The sequence below is a fragment of the Natator depressus genome, chromosome 17 (assembly GCF_965152275.1).
Source record: "Natator depressus isolate rNatDep1 chromosome 17, rNatDep2.hap1, whole genome shotgun sequence".
Taxonomy (NCBI): Eukaryota; Metazoa; Chordata; order Testudines; family Cheloniidae; genus Natator; species Natator depressus.
The window spans coordinates 23431786-23455682 of record NC_134250.1 but is presented as its reverse complement, the minus strand read 5'-3'; the positions used below and the strand labels follow the sequence as shown (position 1 = coordinate 23455682).

The following is a 23897-nucleotide window of genomic DNA, read 5'->3' as shown; positions in this document are numbered from 1 at the left end:
CCCTTGGAGGAGAAAGGGAGCATGGCAGCACTTCCAAATCAAAATATTTTGGATTTCAGATTTTCGCCAGGATCTTACTTTCCATGGAAAAGTTTGCTCAAACAATTGTCTTTACAAGTTTTTGCAAAATTTTTAGCAGGGGGAAAAGCCTATATTCTGTCTAGTTCTTCATTTAACCTTATTTGGACCATGAATCTGCTTCCATTTATGCTTGCACTGCAGAGCAACATCTATTCACATCTTTGCAGCACTTATAGAATCATAGAAGATTAGGGTTGGAAGAGACCTCAGGAGGTCATCAAGTCCAACCCCCTGCTCAAAGCAGGACCAGCACCAACTAAATCGTCCCAGCCAGGGCTTTGTCAAGCCGGGCCTTAAAAACCTCTAAGGATGGAGATTTCACCACCTCCCTAGGTGACCCTTTCCAGTCCTTCACCACCCTCCTAGTGAAATAGTTTTTCCTAATATCCAACCTAGACCTCCCCCACTGCAACTTGAGACCATTGCTTCTTGTTCTGCCATCTGCCACCACTGAGAACAGCCAAGTGCCATCGTCTTTGGAACCCCCCTTCAGGTAGTTGAAGGCTGCTATCAAATCCCACCTCACTCTTCTCTTTTGCAAGCTAAACAAACCCAGTTCCCTCAGCCTCTTCTCGTAAGTCATGTGCCCCAGCCCCCTAATCATTTTCGTTGCCCTCTGCTGGACTCTCTCCAATTTGTACACATCCTTTCTGTAGTGTGGGGCCCAAAACTGGGCACAATACTCCAAATGTGGCCTCACCAATGCCGAATAGAGGGGAATAATCACTTCCCTCGATCTGCTGGCAATGCTCCTACTAATGCAGCCCAATATGCTATTAGCCTTCTTGGCAACAAGGGTATAGCTGCTGACTCATATCCAGTTTCTCGTCCACTGTAATCCCCAGGTCCTTTTCTGCAGAACTGGTGCTTAGCCAGTCGGTCCCCAGCCTGTAGCAGTGCATGGGATTCTTTCATCCCAAGTGCAGGACTCCTGCACTTGTCCTTGTTGAACCTCATCAGATTTCTTTTAGCCCAATCCTCCAATTTGTCTAGGCCACTCTGGACCCTATAGGTTCCAGGCCATTTTAGCATTACATTAATTGTTGTTAAAGAAACAACCCCTCTATTTTTGGTAGTTATTAACCTTCAGAAAAACTTGTTTTCAAGCTGAAATTTTTCATGAGTGTTCTTAACACAACGGTATACCTAGGGTGAGAGGGTCGGGCCAGATGGCTACAGGAGAGTGATAGAAGGCAGATATATTAGCCCCAGGTTAAGTCGGTCCCTTTTCCCTGGGTAAGGTAACAGGGAAGGTTCCAGAACAATCAGAAACTTTTTGGAAACAATTAAGGCAGACAGGCTGATTAGAACACCTGCAGCCAATCAAGAAGCTGCCAGAATCAGTTCAGACAGGCAGGCTAATCAGGGCACCTGGGTTTAAAAAGGAGCTCACTTCAGTTTGTGGCGTGCGTGCAAGGAGCTGGGAGCAAGAGGCGCAAGAAGCTGAGAGTGAGAAGGCGTACTACTGGAAGACTGAGAAGTACAAGCATTATCAGAAATCAGGAGGAAGGTCGTGTGGTGAGAATAAAGAAGGTGTTGGGAGGAGGCCATGGGGAAGTAGCCCAGGGAGTTGTAGCTGTCGTGCAGCTGTTACAGGAGCCACTGTAGACAGCTGTAATCCACAGGGCCCTGGGCTGGAACCCGGAGTAGAGGGCGGGCCCGGGTTCCCCCCATCCCTCCATCTCCCCAACTTCCTACTTGATACCGGAGGAGTTGACCTGGACTGTGGGTTCCACCGGAGGGGAAGGTCTCTGGCCTGATCCACTGGGTAGATCAGAAGAGACTGCGGGGATTGTTCGTCTTCCTTTTCCCCATAGCCAGTGATGAGGCTAACTGAGTGAATGGCAGATTTGAGCCATGAAAGTGGCCAAACTGGGGGCTGCCGTGAACCTCTGAGGCGAGCAAATCCGACAATAAGCGCAGGACCCACCGAGGCAAAGGAGGAACTTTCACACTAGATATCAACAAACAATTTTGGCCAGACATCCTGTCCCTTTATTGCATATACTCTCAACCCTGTTTATTAATAGATTGGACAAGTTCTGGCACTTTGAGACTGCAGCTGACAACTATCTTGCTGAATGATAACATCATTTGAGATATGAGTATATGCTGATACAATGAAAAAATCTGAAAACTAGTTTTTATTTTGTAATATTTACTTAAACAGAATAATGTTACTGTGTAAAATATCACTTTGCTTAAATACTAGACTTAGAGACATTTTTAGAAATGCACATAGAATTGTGGCAGTTGTGCATGTAAGTGGCTAGTTAGATGCCTTACTAGTCATTGGAGTATACAGTTACACCTCTTTAGCACTCGTTTAAAAATCTGACCTTGAAGATTTTTTTTTTTTTGTTAAATATCATGTTAGGATGGAGCTCAAATTGCTGATGTCATAAGTGATATTACAGATCACCAAGATGCTCAGAAATAACAATTTTTAAAAAAGAGAGCTTTTATTTTTACATTTATTTTACACAGTTTATACCTTACGAAAATCAGACCAGTTTTCTTTAATGGCATCTAAGCTCCAAGTAGTGTTTTCTGTTTGTAGAATGTCCCTTGAAGTGGACATTCCATGAGAGAAAGAGATATTTATCTGCATTAAATCCCCTAAAGTGATTACAGAAAGTATTGAGTAGGTTTTGATTTTTTTTAAAGGTGGATCCCAGTATTAAGTGTCAAACCAACCCATCAGAGACAGTTGTGTCTTCGGAGCAGGTAGGATTCCTTATTTCAGATGTGGGACCTGTGAGCAAATCTGTCAAAGACACAGCTTCATCCATACAAACCAGGTGCAGAGAGAGAAGAAGCAGTTCACAGAAGGGCAAGTCTCCTGGTAAGAATTGGGTCCATAGCTTTACCAGTGTTTCCTGTGACTGGTGACTAAGGAGCCATGCATTCAAGACAGAGAGAATGATGAACAGTGTAAGGCTTGGTCTACACTTGAAAGTTATACAAGTATACCTATTTTGGATAATTGTGTACTTTTTTTTAACTGAAATAATTATACCAGTACAACCACTGATATTGCCACAGTTGTACAGGTATAAACATGCCTTATACCAGTATAGCTTATTTTCCTTTCCATACAAGAATAAACTGTACCATAGAATCATAGAATATCAGGGTTGGAAGGGACCTCGAGGTCATCTAGTCCAACCCCCTGCTCAAAGCAGGACCAATCCCCAACTAAATCATCCCAGCCAGGGCTTTGTCAAGCCTGACCTTAAAAACTTCTAAGGAAGGAAATTCCACCACCTCCCTAGGTAACGCATTCCAGTGCTTCACCACCCTCCTAGTGAAAAAGTTTTTCCTAATATCCAACCTAAACCTCCCCCACTGCAACTTGAGACCATTACTCCTCGTTCTGTCATCTGCTACCACTGAGAACAGTCTAGATCCATCCTCTTTGGAACCCTCTTTCAGGTAGTTGAAAGCAGCTGTCAAATCCCCCCTCATTCTTCTCTTCCGCAGACTAAACAATCCCAGTTCCCTCAGCCTCTCTTCATAAGTCATGTGTCCAGTCCCCTAATAATTTTTGTTGCCCTCCGCTGGACGTTTTCCAATTTTTAAAAAATCCTTCTTGTAGTGTGTGGCCCAAAACTGGACACAGTACTCCAGATAAAAAGAAAAGGAGTACTTGTGGCACCTTACAGAATAACCAATTTATTTCAGCATAAGCCTTCGTGAGCTACAGCTCACTTCGTCGGATGCATACTGTGGAAAATACAGAAGATGTTTTTATACACACAGACCATGAAAAAAATGGGTGTTTATCACTACAAAAGGTTTTCTCTCCCCCCACCCCACTCTCCTGCTGGTAATAGCTTATGTAAAGTGATCACTCTCCTTACAATGTGTGTGATAATCAAGGTGGGCCATTTCCAGCACAAATCCAGGGTTTAACAAGAACGTCTGAGGAAGGAGGGGGAGGGAGGTTAGGAAAACAAGGGGAAATAGGTTACCTTGCATAATGACTTAGCCACTCCCAGTCTCTATTCAAGCCTAAGTTAATTGTATCCAATTTGCAAATGAATTCCAATTCAGCAGTCTCTCGCTGGAGTCTGGATTTGAAGTTTTTCTGTTGTAATATCGCAACTTTCATGTCTGTAATCGCGTGACCAGAGAGATTGAAGTATTCTCCGACTGGTTTATGAATGTTATAATTCTTGACATCTGATTTGTGTCCATTTATTCTTTTACGTAGAGACTGCCCAGTTTGACCAATGTACATGGCAGAGGGGCATTGCTGGCACATGATGGCATAAATCACATTGGTAGATGTGCAGGTGAACGAGCCTCTGATAGTGTGGCTGATGTTATTAGGCCCTGTGATGGTGTCCCCTGAACAGATATGTGGGCACAGTTGGCAACGGGCTTTGTTGCAAGGATAGGTTCCTGGGTTAGTGGTTCTGTTGTGTGGTATGTGGTTGCTGGTGAGTATTTGCTTCAGGTTGGGGGGCTGTCTGTAGGCAAGGACTGGCCTGTCTCCCAAGGTTTGTGAGAGTGTTGGGTCGTCCTTCAGGATAGGTTGTAGATCCTTGATAATGCGTTGGAGGGGTTTTAGTTGGGGGCTGAAGGTGACGACTAGTGGCATTCTGTTATTTTCTTTGTTAGGCCTGTCCTGTAGTAGGTGACTTCTGGGAACTCTTCTGGCTCTATCAATCTGTTTCTTCACTTCCGCAGGTGGATATTGTAGTTGGAAGAATGCTTGATAGAGATCTTGTAGGTGTTTGTCTCTGTCTGAGGGGTTGGAGCAAATGCGGTTGTATCGCAGAGCTTGGCCGTACACGATGGATCGTGTGGTGTGGTCAGGGTGAAAGCTGGAGGCATGTAGGTAGGTATAGCGGTCAGTAGGTTTCCGGTATAGGGTGGTGTTTATGTGACAATCGTTTATTAGCACTGTAGTGTCCAGGAAGTGGATCTCTTGTGTGGACTGGTCCAGGCTGAGGTTGATGGTGGGATGGAAATTGTTGAAATCATGGTGGAATTCCTCAAGGGCTTCTTTTCCATGGGTCCAGATGATGAAGATGTCATCAATATAGCGCAAGTAGAGTAGGGGCGTTAGGGGATAAGAGCTGAGGAAGCGTTGTTCTAAGTCAGCCATAAAAATGTTGGCATACTGTGGGGCCATGCGGGTACCCATAGCAGTGCCGCTGATTTGAAGGTATACATTGTCTCCAAATGTAAAATAGTTATGGGTAAGGACAAAGTTGCAAAGTTCAGCCACCAGGTTAGCCGTGACATTATCGGGGATAGTGTTCTTGACGGCTTGTAGTCCATCTTTGTGTGGAATGTTGGTGTAGAGGGCTTCTACATCCATAGTGGCCAGGATGGTGTTTTTAGGAAGATCACCGATGGATTGTAGTTTCCTCAAGAAGTCAGTGGTGTCTCGAAGGTAGCTGGGACTGCTGGTAGCGTAGGGCCTGAGGAGGGAATCTACATATCCAGACAATCCTGCTGTCAAGGTGCCAATGCCTGAGATGATGGGGCGCCCAGGATTTCCAGGTTTATGGATCTTGGGTAGTAGATAGAATATCCCAGGTCGTGGTTCCAGGGGTGTGTCTGTGCAGATTTGATCTTGTGCTTTTTCAGGGAGTTTCTTGAGGAAATGCTGTAGTTTCTTTTGATAACTCTCAGTGGGATCAGAGGGTAATGGCTTGTAGAAAGTGGTGTTGGAGAGCTGCCGAGCAGCCTCTTGTTCATATTCCGACCTATTCATGATGACAACAGCACCTCCTTTGTCAGCCGTTTTGATTATGATGTCAGAGTTGTTTCTGAGGCTGTGGATGGCATTGTGTTCTGCACGGCTGAGGTTGTGGGGCAAGTGATGCTGCTTTTCCACAATTTCAGCCCGTGCACGTCGGCGGAAGCACTGTATGTAGATTTCCAGTCTGCTGTCTCGACCTTCAGGAGGAGTCCACCTAGAATCCTTCTTTTTGTAGTGTTGGTAGGAAGGTCTCTGTGGATTAGTATGTTGTTCAGAGGTTTGTTGGAAATATTCCTTGAGTCGGAGACATCGAAAATAGGATTCTAGGTCACCACAGAACTGTATCATGTTCATGAGGGTGCAGGGGCAGAAGGAGAGGCCCCGAGATAGGACAGTTGCTTCTGCTGGGCTGAGAGTATAGTTGGATAGGTTAACAATATTGCTGGGTGGGTTGAGGGAACCATTGCTGTGGCCCCTTGTGGCATGTAGTAGTTTAGAAAGTTTAGAGTCCTTTTTCTTTTGTAGAGAAGCAAAGTGTGTGTTGTAAATAGCTTGTCCAGTTTTAGTAAAGTCCAGCCACGAGGAAGTTTGTGTGGAAGGTTGGTTTTTTATGAGAGTATCCATTTTTGAGAGCTCATTATTTATCTTTCCTTTTTGCTGTAGAGGATGTTGATCAGGTGGTTCCAGTACTCCAGATGAGGCCTCACCAATGTCGAATAGAGGGGAATGATCACGTCCCTCGATCTGCTGGCAATGTCCCTACTTACACATCCCAAAATGCCATTGGCCTTCTTGGCAACAATGGCACACTGTTAACTCATATCCAGCTTCTCATCCACTGTAACCCCTAGGTCCTTTTCTGCAGAACTGCTGCCTAGCCATTCGGGCCCCAGTCTGTAGCGGTGCATTGGATTCTTCCGTCCTAAGTGCAGGACTCTGCACTTGTCCTTGTTGAACCTCATCAGATTTCTTTTGGCCCAATCGTCCAATTTGTCTAGGTCCCTCTGTATCTTATCCCTACCCTCCAGCGTATCTACCTCTCCTCCCAGTTTAGTGTCATCTGCAAACTTGCTGAGGGTGCAATCCACACCATCCTCCAGATCATTAACGAAGATATTGAACAAAACCAGTCCGAGGACCGACCCTTGGGGCACTCCACTCGATACCAGCTGCCAACTAGACATCGAGCCGTTGATCACTACCTGTTGAGCCCGACAATCTAGCCAACTTTCTGTCCACCTTATAGCCCATTCATCCAGCCCATACTTCTTTAACTTGCTGGCAAGAATACTGTGGGATACCGTGTCTCAAGCTTTGCTAAAGTCAAGGAATAACACGTCCACTGCTTTCCCCTCATTCACAGAGCTAGTTATCTCGTCATAGAAGGCAATTAGATTCATCAGGCATGACTTGCCCTTGGTGAATCCATGCTGACCGTTCCTGATCACTTTCCTCTCCTCTAAGTGCTTCCGAATTGATTTCTTGAGGACCTGCTCCATGATTTTTCCGGGGACTGAGGTGAGGCTGACTGGCCTGTAGTTCCCAGGATCCTCCTTCCCTTTTTTAAAGATGGGCACTACATTAGCCTTTTTCCAGTCGTCTGGGACCTCCCCCGATCGCCATGAGTTTTCAAAGATAATGGCCAATGGCTCTGCAATCACATCCACCAACTCCTTTAGCACTCTCGGATGCAGCGCATCTGGCCCCATAGACTTGTGCTTGTGCAGCTTTTCTAAATAGTCCCCAGCCACTTCTTTCTTCACAGAGGGCTGGTCCCCTCCTCCCCATGCTGCGCTGCCCAGTGCAGTAGTCTGGGAGCTGACCTTCCCGTGAAGACAGAGACAAAAAAAGCATTGAGTACATTAGCTTTTTCCACATCCTCTGTCTCTAGGTTGCCTCCCTCATTCAGTAAGGGGCCCACACTTTCCTTGACTTTCTTCTTGTTGCTAACATACCTGAAGAAACCCTTCTTGTTACTCTTAACATCTCTTGCTAGCTGCAACTCCAGGTGTGATTTGGCCTTCCTGATTTCACTCCTGTATGCCCGAGCAATATTTTTATACTCTTCCCTGGTCATTTGTCCAATCTTCCACTTCTTGTAAGCTTCTTTTTTGTGTTTAAGATCAGCAAGGATTTCACTGTGAAGCCAAGCTGGTCGCCTGCCTTATTTACTATTCTTTCTACACATCAGGATGGTTTGTCCCTGTAACCTCAATAAGGATTCTTTAAAATACAGCCAACTCTCCTGGACTCCTTTCCCCCTCATGTTATTCTCCCAAGGGATCCTGCCCATCAATTCCCTGAGGGAGTCAAAGTCTGCTTTTCTGAAGTCCAGCGTCCGTATTCTACTGCTTTCCTTTCTTCTCTGTGTCAGGATCCTGAACTTGACCAGCTCATGGTCACTGCCTCCCAGGTTCCCATCCACTTTTGCTTCCCCTACTAATTCTTCCCAGTTTGTGAGCAGCAGGTCAAGAAGAGCTCTGCCCCTAGTTGGTTCCTCCAGCACTTGCACCAGGAAATTGTCCTCTACACTTCCCAAAAACTTCCTTGTTGTCTGTGCACCGCTGTATTGCTTGTCTGTGCACCGCTGTATTGCTCTCCCAGCAGATATCAGGGTGATTGAAATCTCTCATAAGAACCAGGGCCTGCGATCTAGTAACTTCTGTTAGTTGCCGGAAGAAATCCTCGTCCACCTCATCCCCCTGGTCCGGTGGTCTATAGCAGACTCCCACCACGACATCACCCTTGTTGCTCACGCTTCTAAGCTTAATCCAGAGACACTCAGGTTTTTCTGCAGTTTCATACCGGAGCTCTGAGCAGTCATACTGCTTTCTTACATACAATGCAATTCCCCCACCTTTTCTGCCCTGCCTGTCCTTCCTGAATAGTTTATATCCATCCATGACAGTACTCCAGTCATGTGAGTTATCCCACCAAGTCTCTGTAATTTCAATCACATCATAATTCCTTGACTTTGCCAGGACTTCCAGTTCTCCCTGCTTGTTTCCCAGGCTTCTTGCATTTGTGTATTGGCACTTGAGATACCAGAAGCACTTTATACCAGTATAAACTTATTCATATTAGGTGGGCTATATGGCTTTAACAATATGGTATAGTTAAACTACGCTGATTCGGTTAATTCAGAACAATATTTATCTATAAAGAAGCCCTAAATAGTTTCAATGTTTACTTTCAAGTGACTTTTTTAGAATATTTCTTGTTGAGGTGGAATAATTAGCTCAATCTTAATTTCATGCTAATTACCACACAAAATTTTTAAAAGTGAAATTATCAGTAATTGTAATGCCTTTCAAGGATATTTAGAGTTGGTTTGGGTTTTTTTGTTGTGGTGGTGTTGTTTGTTTTTTTGTTTAATGTAAACCCCAAAAATTTGGAGTTCAAGTGCTTGCATATGTCCACTCCACTCCAGGTATGTGCACGACCAGTGCATTGGTGCTGGAGAGTTTTCCCTAGTGGTACCAGCCCTGCTTTTCCTCCTGCTTGAGCTGTGATATAAAGAGTGTAGCTGCTCTGCCCCTCCCTCAGTTTCTTTTTACAGTGTGTGGCTGGTAGTCAGAGTGGAGCATTCACTATGCCTTTGCATATAATCTACGCTTTTAGAATTTTCATAGAATCATAGAATATCAGGGTTGGAAGGGACCTCAGGAGGTCATCTAGTCCAACCCCCTGCTCAAAGCAGGACCAATCCCCAACTAAATCATCCCAGCCAGGGCTTTTTAAATTTTGCTAGTGTATAGAGTAGGGCTGTCAAGCGATTAATCGCACTGTTAAACAATAACAGAATACCATTTATTTAAATATTTTGGGTGTTTTCTATGTTTTCAAATATATTGATTTCAATTACAACACAAAATACAAAGTGTACAGTGCTCACTTTATTTTTTATTACAAATATTTGCACTGTAAAAAACAAAAGAAATAGTATTTTTCAAATCACCTAAGACAAGTGAGGTAGTGCAATCTCTTTATCATGAAAGTTGAACTTACAAGTGTAGAATTATATAAAGAAAAATAACTGCATTCAAAAATAAAACCGTATAAATCTTCAGCACCTACAAGTCCACTCATTCCTATTTCTTGTTCAGCCAATCGCTCAGACAAACAAGTTTGTTTACATTTGCAGGAGATAATGCTGCCCGTTTGTTCACAATGTCACCTGAAAGTGAGAACAGGTATTTTCATGGCACTGTTGTAGCTGGTATTGCAAGATATTTACATGCCAGATGCACTAAAGATTCATATGTCCCTTCATGCTTCAACCACCATTCCAGGGGACATGTGTCCATGCTGATGACGGGTTCTGCTCGATAACAATCCAAAGGATTGCGGACCGACGCATGTTCATTTTCATCATCTGGGTCAGTTGCCACCAGCAGAAGGTTGATTTTCTTTTTTCGTGGTTTGGGTTCTGTAGTTTCCGCATCGGAGTGTTGCTCTTTTAAGACTTCTGAAAGCATGCTCTACACCTCATCCCTCTCAGATTTTGGACGGCACTTCAGATTCTTAAACCTTGGGTCGAGTGCTGTAGCTATCGTTAGAAATCTCACATTGTTACTTTCTTTGCGTTTTGTAAAATCTGCAGCAAAAGTGTTCTTAAAATGAACATGTGCTGAGTCATCACCCGAGACTACTATAACATGAAATATATGGCAGAATGCAGGTAAAATAGAGCCAGAGACATACAGTTCTCCCCCAAGGAGTTCAGTCACAAATTTAATTAACACTTTTTTTTTTTTAACAAGCGTCATCATCATGGAAGCATGTCCTTTGGAATGATGGCCGAAGCATGAAGGGGCACACGAATGTTTATCATATCTGGCACGTAAATACCTCGCAATGCTGGTTACAAAAGTCCCATGCAAACACCTGTTCTCACTTCTGGTGATGTAAATAAGAAGAGGGCAGTATTATCTCCCGTAAATGTAAACAAACTTGTTTGTCTTAGCGATTGGTTGAATGAGAAGTAGAACTGAGTGGACTTTTAGGCTCTAAAGTTTTGCATTGTTTTGTTTTTAAGTGCAGTTATATAACAACAAAAATCTACATTTGTAAGTTGCACTTTCATGATAAAGAAATTGCACTACAGTACTTGTATGAGGTTTATTGAAAAATATTGTTTCTTTTGGGGGAGGGATAACTCAGTGGTTTGAGCACTGGCCTGCTAAACCCAGGGATGTGAGTTCAATCCTTGAGGGGGCCATTTAGGGATCTGGGGCAAAAATTTGGGATTGGTTCTGCTTTGAGTGGGGGGTTGGACTGGATGACCTCCTGAGATCCCTTCCAACCCTGATATTCTATGATTCTATGATTTTGTTTATCATTTTTACAGTGCAAATATTTGTAATAAAAATAATATAAAGGGGGCAGTGTACGCTTTGTATTCTGTGTTGTAATTGAAATCAATATATTTGAAAATGTAGAAAAAATCAAAAAAATTTAAGAAATTTCAATTAGTATTCTATTGTTTAACAATGCGATTAAAACTGCGATTAATTACGATTAATTTTTTTGAGTTAATCGTGTGTGTTAACTGTGATTAATTGACAGTCCTAGTATAGAATTATTAGAATCACAGAATCATAGAATATCAGGGTTGGAAGGGACCTCAGGAGGTCATCTAGTCCATCTATAGATGCTCTTTAACTTTTAAGTCATAAGGACACACTTTTTTTTCTCTCTTTTTTTTCTTATTTTTATGTAGTTGATTATTTTTTTATTGTTTGGGCTCTGCTTGGTCCTGGGAGTGCTTATGTCAAAGTCTCCTGGATTTAAATATTGCTTAGAGTGTTGGGTGGTGTTGCCCATTAGTGACCCTCATTCTCGTTGGTCAGGAGTGTGTCACTTAGAGGTGTGTTCTGTTTCCAGAGGTATTAAGAAAAGGACACACAAGTGGAGTGACATGTGTCTCAGGGGTTACCTAATGCAGTGATCCTCAACCTTTTTTTTTTTAACTTAATTTTAAATAGACAAATCTGCAGATCCCCAACTTCCTCCTCATTATTTTGTTCCTCATAATTTGTTTTTCATGTTACTTTAATAGTTATCACAGATATTACTGTAGATAAATTATTATTTGACCAGTTCAACAAAAAGATAGCTAACTAAAATATTGACATCTTACCTGGTACTCATGATAAATTATAGCATTGCTAGGTGATATTTGGGCGGGTGCTGGAGGGCGCGCGTGTGTGTGTGTGTACTGGGACAGGTACCTGGGTGGGGGCTGGAGGAGGGACCTGAGGCGACTGCAGCGGAACATTCGGGGGGGCTGGGTGAGCCCTGTGTGGCCAGGCTTAGGGAGGGAGTGCCACCTCCACCCCCGACTCACCTCAGCGGGCAGTCTGCAAAGCAGGTATCTAGAAGTGCTGGGACTCCAGCAGCAGGGAAGGAGAAGCAACCCCATGTATCAGGAAGAGAGGGGGCTCAGCCCACAGTCAGCCTCCTTGCTGCTTCCTCCTTCCCTGCACGGACACATGATGAGCGTGGCTGCCAGGGGGAGCCGCTGCCTGCTCTCTGCTGGGCATTGCGGTGAGAGGTGGCCTGAGGCCTTGTCCACCCACTGCCCTGTCAGGCAGAGTCTGCAGTAGCCCCTCTGGATGGGTCCCGTTGGAAGGCAGAAATCTGTGGGGGGGCCATGTGACCCTGCGTGCCCCTTATGCATTGTCTTTAGGCGGGACCAATCAGTACACAGACCCCCTTGATTATACTGACAGACCCCCTGAGGGTCAAGAGTCATTGACCTAATGGACACTGCACTTCAACTAGCACTGGAGCTCACTAGGTTAGTGCAGGGGAGTTCATGCACTACTTTGTCAGTAGTGCCTTGTATCTTATTGTTCTGACTATGGAAGAAACAGAAATCTCCTTCTGTGCGCTTTCTGAGTAAGAAACGCAAGCATCTGGAGCACTCTGGGGCTCCAAAGCCTAAGAAGAGTACTTTTTTTGTATTGGGACAGAATTAAGAGAGTGGTTGTTATCTGAGTGTAGCTTGTTGGGAAAGTGCAACATTAACTTTGAATTTCCTAGGTTTCAGATGTTTGTTTTCTTAATTCTAAAATTTTTGAAAGGCAGTCTACAATCTGTGGACCAGATTTTTAGAGGTTTTTCAGTGGGAGAGAGGCACGTTGGAAAATTCCACTGGGCACCTCCTATCTGTATTTTTAGACACATCTTTGAAAATCTGGCCCTATGTTCTTTCAACCTTAAATTCACTAGATCTGGTTATTTTTTTAAACAGCCTTTATAACAAAAATGGGGGAATTTTCTTTTCTGTTACAGGTCATAGAACCATAGAATTGTAGGACTAGAATGGACCTTGAGAGATCTAGTCCAGTCCCCTGCATTCAAGGCAGGACCATGTATTATCTAGACGAGGGGTTCCCAAACTTGGTTCGCAGCTTGTTCAGGGTAAGGCCCTGGCCACCGCTTCCCGCAGCTCCGATTGGCCAGGAACGGCGAACCGCAGCCACTGGGAGCTGCGAGCGGCTGTACCTGCAGACACTCAGATAAACAAAGCTTCTCACGGCCCTCCAGGGGCTTACTCTGAACAAGCTGCGAACCAAGTTTGGGAACCCCTGATCTAGACCATCCCTACCAGGTGTTTGTCTAATCTGCGCTTAAAAATCTCCACTGACAAAGATTCCACATAATCCCTTAGTAATTTATTCCAGTGTTTAAGTACCCAGACAGTTAGGAAATTTTTTCTAATGTACGACCTAAACTGTCCTCACTGCAATTTAAGCCCATTGCTTCTTGTCCTATCTTCAGAGGTTAAAGAGAACAACTTTTCTCCCTCCTTCTTGTAACAACCTTTTATGTACTTGAAAACTGTTATCATGTCCGCCCTCAGTCTTCTCTTCTCCAGACTAAACAAACCAAATTTTTTCAATCTTCCCTCAGAGGTCATGTTTTCTAGACCTTTAATTATTTTTGTTGCTTTTCTCAGGATTTTCTCCTTGCCTACTCTTTCCTGAAATGTGGTGCCCAGACCTGGACACAATATTGCAGTTGAGGCCGTACTAGCACTGAGTAGAGCAGAAGAATTACTTTGTGTATCTTGCTTACAACACTTCTGCTAACACATCCCAGAATGATGTTTGCATTTTTGGCAACAGTGTTACACTGTTGACTCATATTTAGCTTGTGATCCACTATGACCCCCAGATCTCTTTCTGCGGTACTCCTTCCTAGACTGTTATTTCCCATTTTGTATGTGTGCAACTGATTGTTCCTTCCTAAGTGGAGTACTTTGCAAGTGTCCTCATTGAATTTCATCCTATTTACTTCAGACCCCATTTCTCCAGTTTGTCCAGATCATTTTGAATTTTAATCCTATGCTCCAAAGCACTTGCAACCCCTCTGAGCTTGATATCCTGGGCAAACTTTGTAAGTGCACTCTCTGTGCCATTATCTAAATCTTTGATGAAGATATTGAACAGAACCTGGCCCAAAACCGATCCCTGCAGGACCCCGCTCGATATGCCCTTCCAGCTTGACTGTGAACCATTGATAACTACTCTCTGGGTACAGTTTTCCAACCAGTTATGCACCCATCTTATATTAGCTCTATCTAGATTGTATTTCTCTAGTTTGATCGTACTTGACAGTAGCAAAAGCCTTACTAAAGTCAAAATATACCACATCTACGGCTTCCCTCCCCCTCCACAAAGCTTGTTACTGTGTCAAAGAAAGCTATTAGGTTGATTTTACGTGATTTGTTCTTGACAAATCCATGCTGTTACTTATCACCTTATTATCTTCTAAGGGCATGTCTTCAGTAGCAACATTAAAGCGCTGCCATGGCAGCACTTTAACATGGCTTGTGTAGTTGTGGCATAGTGCTGGGAGAGCTCTCTACCAGCGCTATAAAAAAACCACGTCCATGAGGGGAATAGCTACCAGCCCTGGGATTGCGGCTCCCAGCGCTGGTGCACTATCTACACTGGCACTTTACAGCGCTGAAACTTGCAGCGCTGGGGGGGGGGGTGTTTTTTCACACCCCAGAGCGAGAAAGGTGCAGAACTGTAAAGTGCCAGTGTAGACAAACCCTACGTGTCTGCAAATTGATTGCTTAATTATTTGCTCCATTATCTTTCCGGGTACTGAAATTAAACTGACTGGTCTGTAATTCCCGGGTTGTCCTTATTTCCTGCAACTGCACCTGTATATTCCCCTTATAGTATACCACAGGCACCTGCTCTAGGCTCCTTCCTTCTCAGCAGTCACCTCTTATGGGTAGAGACCCGCATTGCTCTCCCTCCTGACTGGGGCTTTTCTAGATACACATTTCCTTGCCTACACTGTGATTTCCCCAGTAAACCGAACTGACTGCCTTAATAGAAAACTATCTGCACTTTGCTTTCTCTTCAAAGGCTATGAACAGCATGATAGTCAGCAGTTATAAGTTACCACACAGCTGTTTCTAAACAAGCACATTTATTCTTAAAGTGAAAGCATTACAGAAAAAACATTTAAAAGCAATAAAAGAACCTACATGCATGCTAATAAGCTTACAAGAGATCACCCCCCTATAATCCCAGCAGGGGCTCTGAGAGGAGTAAGTCTCAGTTCTTCAAACTTCACCAAGGGTTTTTTTTCTGTTGTTAGTCCCTGAAGAGTGGCCAAGTCTTTACCAAGAGTCCAATTCAATTGGACTCACTGGGCAGAGTTCATGATGTGAAACAGGAGTGCTGGAGCCCACAGGCTCAGGGCAGGTCTACATTTAAACACTGAAGTGGCATATCTGCACCGGTGCATCTGCGTTGCTGTAACATTTCACCTCCATGAGAGATGGTAGCCATGTTAATGGGAGAAGCCCTCCCATAAACACAGTGCTGTCTACGCGGGGGGTTAGGTTGGTGTGATAGGGCCTTTGGTGGTCAGGTGGCCTACTGACTAGATCATTAGTCAAATGGGGTGGTGGGAGGACCCAGACTCTCCCTCTCTACTGGGTCCCAGCCCAGGGCCTTGTGTAGTTCAACCCCTAAACAGGGGAGATGAGTCTCTCTCCCAGCGGGGAGGGGCTAGTCAAGATCAGTTTCCCTGGTCTATTTTCTACTAAAAACTCTTTAGTTTTGGACGTGGCCCTGCTAGTCCAGTGTCCCTGCATTTGGGGCTTATCTGTAGGCTCCCCTTGGCAGGGGAAGGCTTACTTGCCTCCAGTGGTTGTGCTGGCTGGCAGATTGCTTCATCGGTCTCTTTGGTCAGGCAAACAGACAGCTCCTGCCTCCTCACAAGTCAGCCCCCAACGGAGCCAGGCTCCCTTCTTTTTCCCCCCACCCAGGCTTGGCATTACTTGCAGGTATAGCGGAGCAAGACTAGCTGAACCCAAAGGTTTTATTTAACCCCTGCTGTGCCAGGTGGCAGTTTCTCTGCTCCCTCACAGTTGGTATAACTATGTCGCTCAGGAGTCTAGATTTTCCACACTTTTGCACAACGTATTTATACCAATGTAAGCTTTATAGTGTAGACCTGGCCTCAGACTAGCAGGCAGTAAGTCTGCAGGGCCTACCCTGAAGGGAGAGTGGGACTTATTTTGGGTCTGCCTGTATGATGTGGTTCTTCCGAGAGACTATTTAAAAGCTAGGACATAACACAAATTGTGTGGATTCGTGACAAATGACAAAACTATTCTTTTCACTCTGTGTATATTTTTAAATGGCTGAACTGTTCTTGCTCAACATTTTCAGATATGCTCTCTCAGGCAAAAAGTAAACCTGGAAAATTTCAGCTCCAAAAGTGAGATTTTTGACAGTTTAAACCCACTCAAAATGGCATTTTAGAATGGAAACACTTAATTAAACACCTAAATTCTAGCTGTTCCCTCATGCCCAGCTCAGTGGTTTGAGCACTGGCCTGCTAAATCCAGGGTTGTGAGTTCAATCCTTGAGGGGGGCCATTTAGGGATCTCGGGCAAAAATTGGGGATTGGTCCTGCTTTGAGCGGGGGTTGGACTAGATGACCTCCTAAGGTCCCTTCCAACCCTGATATTCTATGATAAATCTCTTCACTAGGAGGGTGGTGAAGTACTGGAATGGGTTACCTAGGGAGGTGGTGGAATCTCCATTCTTAGAGTTTTTAAGACCTGGCTTGACAAAGCTTTGGCTGGGATTATTTAGTTGGTGTTGGTCCCACTTAGAACAAGGAATTGGACTAGATGACCTCCTGAGGTCTCTTCCAACCCTAATATTCTATGATTCTAAGTCCTTGGTCCTCCACAGCATCTTCTTCAGTTGGGGATATCTGATGACAGATCTATTTGCAACATGCTACAAGATTCTTTGAAGTTTAAGAAATTCTGTTTCAGAGGAGGCAGGAGACTGGGTTCCCTCACATACTTCTTCCTTATCCCTTAAGTTTAGGTAGGTCTTATGTAAGCTTTTCTGCTGATACCCATGCTCATCAGGGTGGAGAGCTGCTCGAACCTAATCTAACAGCCTGACCTGAATCTGACTAGACCACAGCTAATCCTAAACTCAACCTGAGCCCAACACCCAATCCAAAAACCTTCTCAAATATAATAATCCCAAAATACATGCTTCAAACTAAAGGCATATCTACACAGTTAGTTTGCAGCAAGCTGTGGTGTGGAACTACCCTCCACTAGCCTGCCACAGATTGACTGGCTGTGTGCGCCCTGCAGAAGTCACATTTACAGTTTTACGCGTTTTGATATAGGTCCATTTCATATAAAAGAAGACTAGTTCAAAGCATATTAACTAACTTAATGCACATCAGCAGTGCCCATGTGAATAGTTATTCCATGGCACGCTAGTGTGAGGTAGATTCACACCTCAGCTTGTAGCAAACTAACATTCTTGTAGACATGACCTTGAGCGGATCACTGCAGACTACGTGGCTCTGGGAAGGAGGATAAAGGAGTATGAGGCGCAAGTGGTGTTCTCGTCCATCCTCCCCGTGGAAGGAAAAGGCCGGGGTAGGGATCGTCGAATCATGGAAGTCAATGAATGGCTACGCAGGTGGTGTCGGATAGAAGGCTTTGGATTCTTTGACCATGGGATGGTGTTCCAAGAAGGAGGAGTGCTACTCAGAGACGGGCTCCACTTAACGAAGAGAGGGAAGAGCATCTTCGCAAGCAGGCTGGCTAACCTAGTGAGGAGGGCTTTAAACTAGGTTCACCGGGGGAGGGAGACCAAAGCCCTGAGGTAAGTGGGGAAGTGGGATACCGGGAGGAAGCACGAGCAGGAGCGTGTGAGAGGGGAGGGCTCCTGCCTCATACTGAGAACGAGGGGAGATCAGCGGGTTATCTCAAGTGCCTATATACAAATGCACAAAGCCTGGGAAACAAGCAGGGAGAACTAGAAGTCCTGGCAAAGTCAGAGAATTATGATGTGATTGGAATAACAGAGACGTGGTGGGATAATTCGCATGACTGGAGTACTGTCAAGGATGGGTATAAACTGTTCAGGAAGGACAGGGAGGCCAGAAAAGGTGAGGGAATGGCACTGTATGTAAGGGATCAGTATGACTGCTCAGAGCTCAAGTATGAAAATGCAGAAAAACCTGAGTGTCTCTGGATTAAGTTTAGAAGCATGAGCAACAAGGGTGATGTCGTAGTGGGAGTCTGCTATAGACCACCGGACCAGAGGGATGAGGTGGACGAGGTTTTCTTCCGGCAAGTCGCAGAAGCTACTAGATCGCATGCCCTGGTTCTCATGGGTGACTTCAGTCATCCTGATATCTGCTGGGAGAGCAATACAGCGGTGCACAGACAATCCAGGAAGTTTTTGGAAAATGTAGGGGACAATTTCCTGGTGCAAGTGCTGGAGGAACCAACTAGGGGCGGAGCTCTTCTTGACCTGCTGCTCACAAACCGGGAAGAATTAGTAGGGGAAGCAAAAGTGGATGGGAACCTGGGAGGCAGTGACCATGAGATGGTCAAGTTCAGGATCCTGACACAAGGAAGAAAGGAAAGCAGCAGAATACGGACCCTGGACTTCAGAAAAGCAGACTTTGAGTCCCTCAGGGAACTGATGGGCAAGATCCCCTGGGAGAATAACATGAGGGGGAAAGGAGTCCAGGAGAGCTGGCTGTATTTTAAAGAATCCTTATTGAGGTTACAGGGACAAACCATCCTGATGTGTAGAAAGAATAGTAAATATGCCAGGCGACCAGCTTGGCTTCACAGTGAAATCCTTGCTGATCTTAAACACAAAAAAGAAGCTTACAAGAAGTGGAAGATTGGACAAATGACCAGGGATGAGTATATAAATATTGCTCGGGCATGTAGGAATGAAATCAGGAAGGCTAAATCACACCTGGAGTTGCAGCTAGCGAGGGATGTTAAGAGTAACAAGAAGGGTTTCTTCAGGTATGTTGGCAATAAGAAGAAAGCCAAGAAAAGTGTGGGCCCCTTACTGAATGAGGGAGGTAACCTAGTGACAGAGGATGTGGAAAAAGCTAATGTACTCAATGCTTTTTTTGCCTCTGTCTTCACAAACAAGGTCAGCTCCCAGACTACTGCACTAGGCAGCACAGCATGGGGACGAGGTGGCCAGCCCTCTGTGAAGGAAGAAGTGTTCGGGACTATTTAGAAAAACTGGACGTGCACAAGTCCATGGGGCCGGATGCGTTGCATCCGAGAGTGCTAAAGGAGTTGGCGGATGTGATTGCAGAGCCATTGGCCATTATCTTTGAAAACTCATGGCGATCAGGGGAAGTCCCAGAAGACTGGAAAAAGGCTAATGTAGTGCCAATCTTTAAAAAAGGGAAGGAGGAGGATCCTGGGAACTAGAGGCCGGTCAGCCTCACCTCAGTCCCCGGAAAAATCATGGAGCAGGTCCTCAAGGAATCAATTCTGAAGCACTTAGAGGAGAGGAAAGTGATCAGGAACAGTCAGCATGGATTAACCAAGGGCAAGTCATGCCTGACTAATCTAACTGCCTTCTATGATGAGATAACTGGCTCTGTGGATGAAGGGAAAGCAGTGGACGTGTTATTCCTCGACTTTAGCAAAGCTTTTGACACGGTCTCCCGCAGTATTCTTGTCAGCAAGTTAAAGAAGTATGGGCTGGATGGATGCACTACAAGGTGGGTAGAAAATTGGCTAGATTGTCGGGCTCAACGGGTAGCGATCAATGGCTCCATGTCTAGTTGGCAGCCGGTATGAAGTGGAGTGCCCCAAGGGTCGGTCCTGGGGCCGGTTTTGTTCAATATCTTCATTAATGATCTGGAGGATGGTGTGGATTGCATCCTCAGCAAGTTTGCGGATGACACTAAACTGGGAGGAGAGGTAGATACGCTGGAGGGTAGGGATAGGATACAGAGGGCCCTAGACAAATTGGAGGATTGGGCCAAAAGAAATCTGATGAGGTTCAACAAGGACAAGTGCAGAGTCCCGCACTTAGGGCGGAAGAATCCAATGCACCGCTACAGAGTAGGGACCGAATGGCTAGGCAGCAGTTCTGCAGAGAAGGACCTAGGGGTTACAGTGGACGAGAAGCTGGATATGAGTCAACAGTGTGCCGTTGTTGCCAAGAAGGCCAATGGCATTTTGGGGTGTATAAGTAGGGGCATTGCCAGCAGATCGAGGGACGTGATCGTTCCCCTGTATTTGACATTGGTGAGGCCTCATCTGGAGTACTGTGTCCAGTTTTGGGCCCCACACTACAAGAAGGATGTGGAAAAATTGGAGAGAGTCCAGCGAAGGGCAACAAAAATGATTAGGGGTCTGGAACACATGACTTATGAGGAGAGGCTGAGGGAACTGGGATTGTTTAGTCTATGGAAGAGAAGAATGAGGGGGGATTTGATAGCTGCTTTTAACTACCTGAAAGGTGGATCCAAAGAGGATGGATCTAGACTATTCTCAGTGATAGCAGATGACAGGACAAGGAGTTATGGTCTCAAGTTGCAGTGGGGGAGATTTAGGTTGGATATTAGGAAAAACTTTTTCACTAGGAGGGTAGTGAAATACTGGAATGCATTACCTAGGGAGGTGGTGGAATCCCTTTCCTTGGAAGTTTTTAAGGTCAAGCTTGACAAAGCCCTGGCGGGGATGATTTAGTTGGGATTGGTCCTGCTCTGGGCAGGGGGTTGGACTAGATGGCCTCCAGAGGTCCCTTCCAACTCTGTTATTCTATGATTCTGTGATCACTAAAGTACATTCTGTGTTGACACTAACAGAGAAATGCAACACACTTATAGCTAGAATGAGATTATAATTGCAGGGTGGCACCCTTGTTAGCTATGATGTCATTAAGGGGTTACCAATCATATGATGATATTGTCCTCTTGGTTTCCAACTCCAAAAAGAAAGTCCTTCTCTAAGACATGTCTTAGCACTAATGAGCAAAATTCTTAGCCTTTAGGAACAGCCCTTTATGGAGGGGGGAAAGCAGTACAGATAAAAGGAAAGCCAAAAGAAAACACAAATATATCCTGCTCTTAATCATTTCAGGAAGATGTTTCTTCATCTTTATATTTACTGAGATTAAAAAAAAGAAACTGAAGAGTCTTATATATAATGTTGTTTTTATGTCGGTCCCAGGATATTGGAGAGACAAGGTGCGTGAGGTAATGTCTCTTATTGGACCAACTTCTGATGGTGAGAGAGACAAGCTTTCGAGCTACACAGAGCTGAGGAAGAACTCCCTGTAGCTTGAAAGCTTGTCTCTCTCACCAACAGAAGTTGATCCAGTAAAAGTTTTTACCTTGTCACTGAAGAGTGTTGGTATTTATTAAAATTTTGAGATTCATGTAACATTCAAAGAACAAAGTTAATATTCAATAAAAACATATCACATCTGTGGCTTTTAAATACCATTTTTTGCCATAAACTAGGAGTTATACTGTGTCCATCTACTTTCAGTAATTAAGTAATCCCAAAGGTCTTTACTGATGTATGATAAATATAATCTTGGCCTTGGGCAAGTTAGACTGGATAGGTAAAGTTATTAAATTCCTCTGAACAGAAAACAAGGCAAAATAATTAATGGAAAAAGCTGGTTTATAAAATGTCATTTAAGAAAATAGTCGATGGCTGATGGCTTGAGGATAGTCCTCTGCCGATCAGTCATCTTTCTATCTACAGTGAAGTTCCTTTCCCTGCTGCTACTGCTGGCTGGAATATGTAGAATATTTCTAGCCAACATGATCAATTTGGGGTACACAACACTGTGTTCCTTCCAGTAGTTCAACACATCCTGTTCATGTTCCATTATGGCCTTTTATGTTGTATACTGCTGCACTTCATCATCATGTAGATTCTCCCGTTCTCCAAAGTCAGACAGTACTTTTTCATCAGCTGTTGGTAGATTATCAGTAATGTTGCATTGCTTTACAAGGTCTGTTCCATCTCCTTTCAAATTTTTAATAAGCCTGCACACTTTGGAATTAACCTTTTTCATGTTCATGGTCGGACAGCATTTGACGCTGATTAAATTTAGGCCAGGGAAATACTTCTGTCTTGTGTAGGTCATGTATTTCCATTTATTTTTACAAGCCACTTGCGGTGACGTTGCCTGACGTATCCTAAGAAAGAGACTGACAATGTCATTTAAGTTTCTCAAACCAAAGCATTACTGAGTTCAGTGTAGAATACTTGTCTCCTTCCAGTTCCCTCTGAGCTTCATAAAATGGTCAGAGGAATGACACCACTTCCCCTTTTCCAACCTTTAGCTTTCCCCTCGCTCTTTTAGATTCTCTTGCAGCTCATGGTAAATCTCCTGAATTGAATTTAGTGTCAGATACACCATGCTGAAACTTGTTTCTGTCATTTGAATCACAGTTTTAGACAACAGTGCTGTGATGCCAGATTTCAGAGTAGCAGCCGTGTTAGTCTGTATTCGCAAAAAGAAAAGGAGTACGAGTGGCACCTTAGAGACTAACCAATTTATTTGAGCATAAGCTTTCGTGAGCTACAGCTCACTTCATCGGATGCATTCAGTGGAAAATACAGTGAGGAGATTTATATACACACACAACATGAAAAAATGGGTGTTATACACACTGTAAGGAGAGTGATCACTTAAGATGAGCTATTACCAGCAGGAGAGCGGGGGGGGGGGAGGGGGGAATAAACATGGGGAAATAGTTTTACTTTGTGTAATGACACATCCACTCCCAGTCTCTATTCAAGCCTAAGTTAATTGTATCCAGTTTGCAAATTAATTCTAATTCAGAAGTCTCTCGTTGGAGTCTGTTTTTGAAGTCTTTTTGTTGTAATATTGCGACCTTTAGGTCTGTAATCGAGTGACCAGAGAGATTGAAGTGTTCTCCGACTGGTTTATGAATGTTATAATTCTTGACATCTGATTTGTGTTCATTTATTCTTTTACGTAGAGACTGTCCGGTTTGACCAATGTACATGGCAGAGGGGCATTGCTGGCACATGATGGCATATATCACATTGGTAGAAGTGCAGGTGAATGAGCCTCTGATAGTGTGGCTGATGTGATTAGGCCCTATGATGGTGTCCCCTGAATAGATATGTGGGCACAGTTGGCAACAGGCTTTGTTGCAAGGATAGGTTCCTGGGTTAGTGTTTTTGTTGTGTGGTGTGTGGTTGCTGGTGAGTATTTGCTTCAGGTTGGGGCGCTGTCTGTAGGCAAGGACTGGCCTGTCTCCCAAGATTTGTGAGAGTGATGGGTCATCCTTCAGGATAGGTTGTAGATCCTTGATGATGCGTTGGAGAGGTTTTAGTTGGGGGCTGAAGGTGACGGCTAGTGGCGTTCTGTTATTTTCTTTGTTGGGCCTGTCCTGTAGTAGGTGACTTCTGGGTACTCTTCTGGCTCTGTCAGTTTGTTTCTTCACTTCAGCAGGTGGGTATTGTAGTTGTAAGAATGCTTGATAGAGCTCTTGTAGGTGTTTGTCTCTGTCTGAGGGGTTGGAGCAAATGCGGTTGTATCGTAGAGCTTGGCTGTAGACGATGGATCGTGTGGTGTGGTCAGGGTGAAAGCTGGAGGCATGTAGGTAGGAATAGCGGTCAGTAGGTTTCCGGTATAGGGTGGTGGTTATGTGACCATCGTTTATTAGCACCGTAGTGTCCAGGAAGTGGATCTCTTGTGTGGACTGGTCCAGGCTGAGGTTGATGGTGGGATAGAAATTGGATAGGAAT

The 23897-nt window shown here is 44.5% G+C and overlaps 1 protein-coding gene across 1 annotated transcript in view; it reads left to right on the top strand.

Moving 5' to 3' along the window:
• HSF5 (heat shock transcription factor 5) overlaps positions 1 to 23897 on the top strand; it is a 61774-nt gene that overhangs the window by 19758 nt on the left and 18119 nt on the right. Inside the window, exon 6 of the mRNA XM_074974751.1 lies at positions 2749 to 2926. Within this exon, the coding sequence (XP_074830852.1) occupies positions 2749 to 2926 (178 nt within the window). The remainder of the gene's footprint in view (positions 1 to 2748; positions 2927 to 23897) is intronic.